The sequence below is a fragment of the Centropristis striata genome, chromosome 6 (assembly GCF_030273125.1).
Source record: "Centropristis striata isolate RG_2023a ecotype Rhode Island chromosome 6, C.striata_1.0, whole genome shotgun sequence".
Taxonomy (NCBI): Eukaryota; Metazoa; Chordata; class Actinopteri; order Perciformes; family Serranidae; genus Centropristis; species Centropristis striata.
The window spans coordinates 27045531-27049898 of NC_081522.1; the positions used below are offsets into that span (position 1 = coordinate 27045531).

Sequence of the window (4368 nt, forward strand, 5' to 3'; positions counted from 1 at the left end):
GAAAAAAAAGTGGAAGTCACAAGGAAAAAGTCAACGTGACGAGAAAAAAGTCGAAGTTACGAGAAAAAAATTCAAAACGAGAAGAAAAAATTCAAAATGGAGAGGAAAAAAGTCGATGTCACGAGAAAAAAGTCAAATTAACGACAAGTCTCAGTCACCACTTTAACTGTATTATGTGATGAGTAATTCCCTCCTCTGTGCTCAGTCATGGAGCTAAATAAGATAGGACTGTGTGTTAGACCAACGGTGAGGTTTCAATACTGACGTCAACAACTTCCTTTGATGGAGGCTTTGTCTCAACCGTTTAAACACACAGCTTCTCACACATGTATCACATGAATCCTCTAAAGCTGCTTCTCTAAAGCTGACACGTCAACCTTTATGGACCCTGATCACTAATAATGCTGCATGGAAAAATAAGTAGAAAACCAGTAACAACTTTATTTACATACAGTATTAAAATACAATCCATATTTTTTATTATTATTTTTGCCATTAAGCCTTGACTTTCTATGTTGGGACATGCCACAAATCTGTGCAGTTAATAAAAAAAATTGCACTAAATGGGTCATCTGCAGGTCATCTACGTGGGTCAGAGGTATACTGCTCTACAAAGTCTAACTGCAGTAACTACACAAAAGGTAAAACTGAGAAAAACTGCTTTAAAGTTTTTTTTTAAGTTTTTTAACTGGTCAGCCAAATTGGTTATAGGTAGATAAGTGATATGACACTTATTTCTACATGTATCGATGATGTCATTTTTATTCTCAAAATCATAACGATATATTAGACCCCAAAAAAGTTGTTACTGCACTCTGGTTTTGCTGTAAAAGGTTCTAATAGTAATGCACAAACATAGTGCAGTAACTTTAATTTTTTTAATTTCAGCGAATAAACATTTTCCAATTGATTTTGTTAGAAGTGTATTTAAAAGTATGTATATTCAAAGATTTGCGTATTTTAGACTTATTATAAAGAAATGTTATGTTTTAGTCTTAATATCATTTTAAGTCAATCAAGATAATATTTCTAGATAATCTAGATAATATTCTATACTATATATTCTATTAAATCTAGATAATACTTTCCCTTTCAAATAAACTTTCTATAAATTTCTATTATTTTTATGTTTAAATTAGTAAATATATCCAAAGCAGACTGTGGTAAGTGCAATTACTGCTTGGTTTTGAGTTGGATTTTGTGGTTTTTATATTATTATTTCTCTGAAATAAAGCAAAATTCAAATCTAAAACTTTGTCACAAGAAAAAAACAGACATCAAGGAGTTCATTTTTAGTTATAACTCAATTTTGACCAAAAATGTAGTTACTGCAGTTAGGCTTGGTAGGGCATATACAGGTGCATCACAATACATTAGAATATGATAGAAAAGTCCATTTTGAGTCATATAGATGGATATACTTTTCAGAGGCCAACATTTACATATTAAACATACTTTTTATAATTGGTCTTTTGTAATATTAACTTTTTTGAGACACTGAATTTTAGGTCTTCATTAAATGTAAGCCATAATCATTATAATTAGAAGAAATTAAATAAATGAAGACATGAAATGCTTCATTAATTGTGTAAAGGATCTATAAAATGTGTTATTTCACCTTTTTGAATTGAATTACTGACATAAATAAACTTTCTATGATACTCTAATTTACTGAGATGCACCAGTACGTGTCAGATTTTAGAGCTCCAGCGGGAAGTGGAAGGTCTTGTTTCCCGTCCTGCAGCGAAGCTCTATGCCGTCCAACCTGAGCTCAAACTGTCCTTCTTCATGGTCATCAATCAGACTCTATCAATAGAAAAAAAAAACACAGAAAATCAGCTGATACATTTTTTGTAAGTGATTCGGTCAAAACTCCTGTAACTGTGAGTCCAAGTGGTGTCCTTTGTACCAAACGTCATCTGAGCTGCTGTCAGAATGCAACAGTGCACATAGAGGAAACAACAGACTGCTGGATGACTTGTTTTATCTAAGACATACGTGCAAAACCTAAACCCAAACTACTACCCCACTGCTAGAGCTTTAAAATTGGTACAGTACATTACAGTATATTAGCTGATATTCCATTTTTGACATAAACACAGTTTTAATAGGATGCATTAAATTTATTATCAAATAATTGTGACATACAATCATGGAAAAAATGATTAGACCACCCTTGTTTTCTTCAATTTCTTGTTCATTTTATTGCCTGGTACAACTAAAGGTACATTAGTTTGGACAAATATAATGATAACAACAAAAATAGCTGATAAGAGTTTAATATCTTTTGCATGGTTTTATTGATAATGACCAAAATCATTATCAAGAAAACCATGGAAAATGTCTAGATATCACTTCTTAAATTAAAGAAATTGAAGAAAACAATGGTCTTGCTTTTTTCCATGACTGTATTTAGCAGGGTATTTTAACTTGAGGCCATTAATAGATCTGCCTGTCAAAGCGCTCTGTAGGGATGAGTGAGCGTCCAAGACAGTTGTGCTTTTCTATTCTATTTCTATTCTTTCTTCTATCTGTTGTAATTATTTCTAATTGAGATAAGTTTCTTCAATTAGCCTTTAAGCTTTCTTTTAATCTCACCTGCACAACTTACTGTATTTTTTTTAAATTTCAGTTTCTGTGTCTGTGGTCCTTGTTTTATTGTGCCAGGGTTGGAGTACTCGAGTCCTGGACTCAGACTTGAGTCGGACTCAAAGCCCAATTTTTGTGGCTTGACTCGGACTTACACTCTGATGACTCGGACTTGGACTCAACAACTTTTTTCATTTCTATATAAGCTTGAAGGAGCCAGAATGAGGAACTTGAGGCAAAAAAACAAAACCAGATCCATCCATGTCACACAGGCAACATCCAGCTAGATGACTAACTTACGCCTGGTTTAGGGCTCCTAAATACTTCTCATGCATACTTTCCCCTCCCACATGACCACAGCTGTCTATGGACTCACATTTGGTTCCATTCAAACTACAAGTGAGCACACAATAGGCGAGTTTTCATTAGGTACTTTCCCCTCTAGTGAGCCGCTATGGGTGTGGCTTTGAAGAGAGGATTCGCCTAAGATCCTCAAAACTTTTTCGCACCATTGGTGATTCATCTGCAGACTAGTGCAAACTGGATGCTGAGGGATTAACATCTCCTGCTCTGACTGCAGCTGGGAGAGACTGCTGCTGGAGGACTGGGCCGATTGTGAGTGCTTTGGGACGGCGCCTGCTACACGTTAAGAAGAGCAACGAGTCTGGGGCATCTCCAGTGGCACACCTGGTAGATCGCATACCATAGAGCAGTGATTTCCAACCGGGGGGGCCCGACCCCCCCAGGGGGGCGCCAAAGATCCATGGGGGGTCGCAAAGCCCTCTTGATATTAAGGGATGTAATAAATCTAATGTGTTAAATATAGATGAGTCAGCATTTAGTTCATTAACCCATTGACGCCGGGAAAGCATTACCGCATTTCTACCATTAAAACCGGGAGCGATGTTGCGTCACTCTACCATTAAGGCCGGGACAGTGGATATGTCATTTTGTAGTATTTGTATTTTTTCCACCTATTTTCGGTCTCTTGGCCCATTAAATGCATCAGAATCATGATCAGAATACATGTGGGAGTGTCACAATGCAACATCGGACTTTTCCAGAACTTTGAAATCATGGAGGAAGACGACTATAGTGGAGGGAGATTAGAAGTAAGTGACGGAAGCGATCTGATAAATACAGCGCCGATCATTTAATTGCTGATCCAGACTTTGAACCCTCGGAACCAATCGACCGGCATTTAAGGATGAGGAATGTTTTTAGACGACATATTTTCACCGAAGAACAGACAGATTTGTGACCATCTGGAAATAATAGTTATATTATTAATAATATATTAATATTAATAATAATAATAATAGGCTAATTGATTGTGATGATGATATAAGAAACTGTTTATGTCTTATATTACTTTATGCGTCGTTGAGTACCCTGAAAAGTGCAATATATAAAATGTATTATTATTATTTATTATTATTATTATGATAATTTTTTTTTATTATTACAGTAGGCTAATGAGAACTATGTCTATTTCTTCCAATGGTCATATCATGTTTGCATCTTGCTAATGGGCATGTATTAGTATTATGCATAGGATTTTTTATTCAGTCAAATGTAATGTAAATTTGCTGAGTTTGTTGATTTTTTAAAAAACTTTATTGAAGGTTTGGACAAATAAACTCAACTTCGTATGAAAGCCACGGGTATAAGCTCTCAAATACTTTTTGAATTTCATTTTTATCTGCTACAGAGGCTGAAAAATCTATTATTTAGTAGGTGTTGAATTTCCAGAAAAAGTTCAGGTTTTAGGGGGTCATT

At 35.1% G+C, this 4368-nt stretch overlaps 1 protein-coding gene across 2 annotated transcripts in view; it reads right to left on the reverse strand.

Moving 5' to 3' along the window:
* Nucleotides 1–421: 421 nt before the first annotated feature.
* The window catches only part of usb1 (U6 snRNA biogenesis 1), a 9339-nt gene continuing 5392 nt past the window's right edge, over nucleotides 422–4368 (reverse strand). For both annotated transcript variants that reach the window (XM_059334411.1, XM_059334410.1), the window contains exon 7: nucleotides 422–1806. In XM_059334411.1, coding sequence (XP_059190394.1) covers nucleotides 1699–1806 — 108 coding nt within the window. In that variant the 3' untranslated portion in view covers nucleotides 422–1698. The remainder of the gene's footprint in view (nucleotides 1807–4368) is intronic.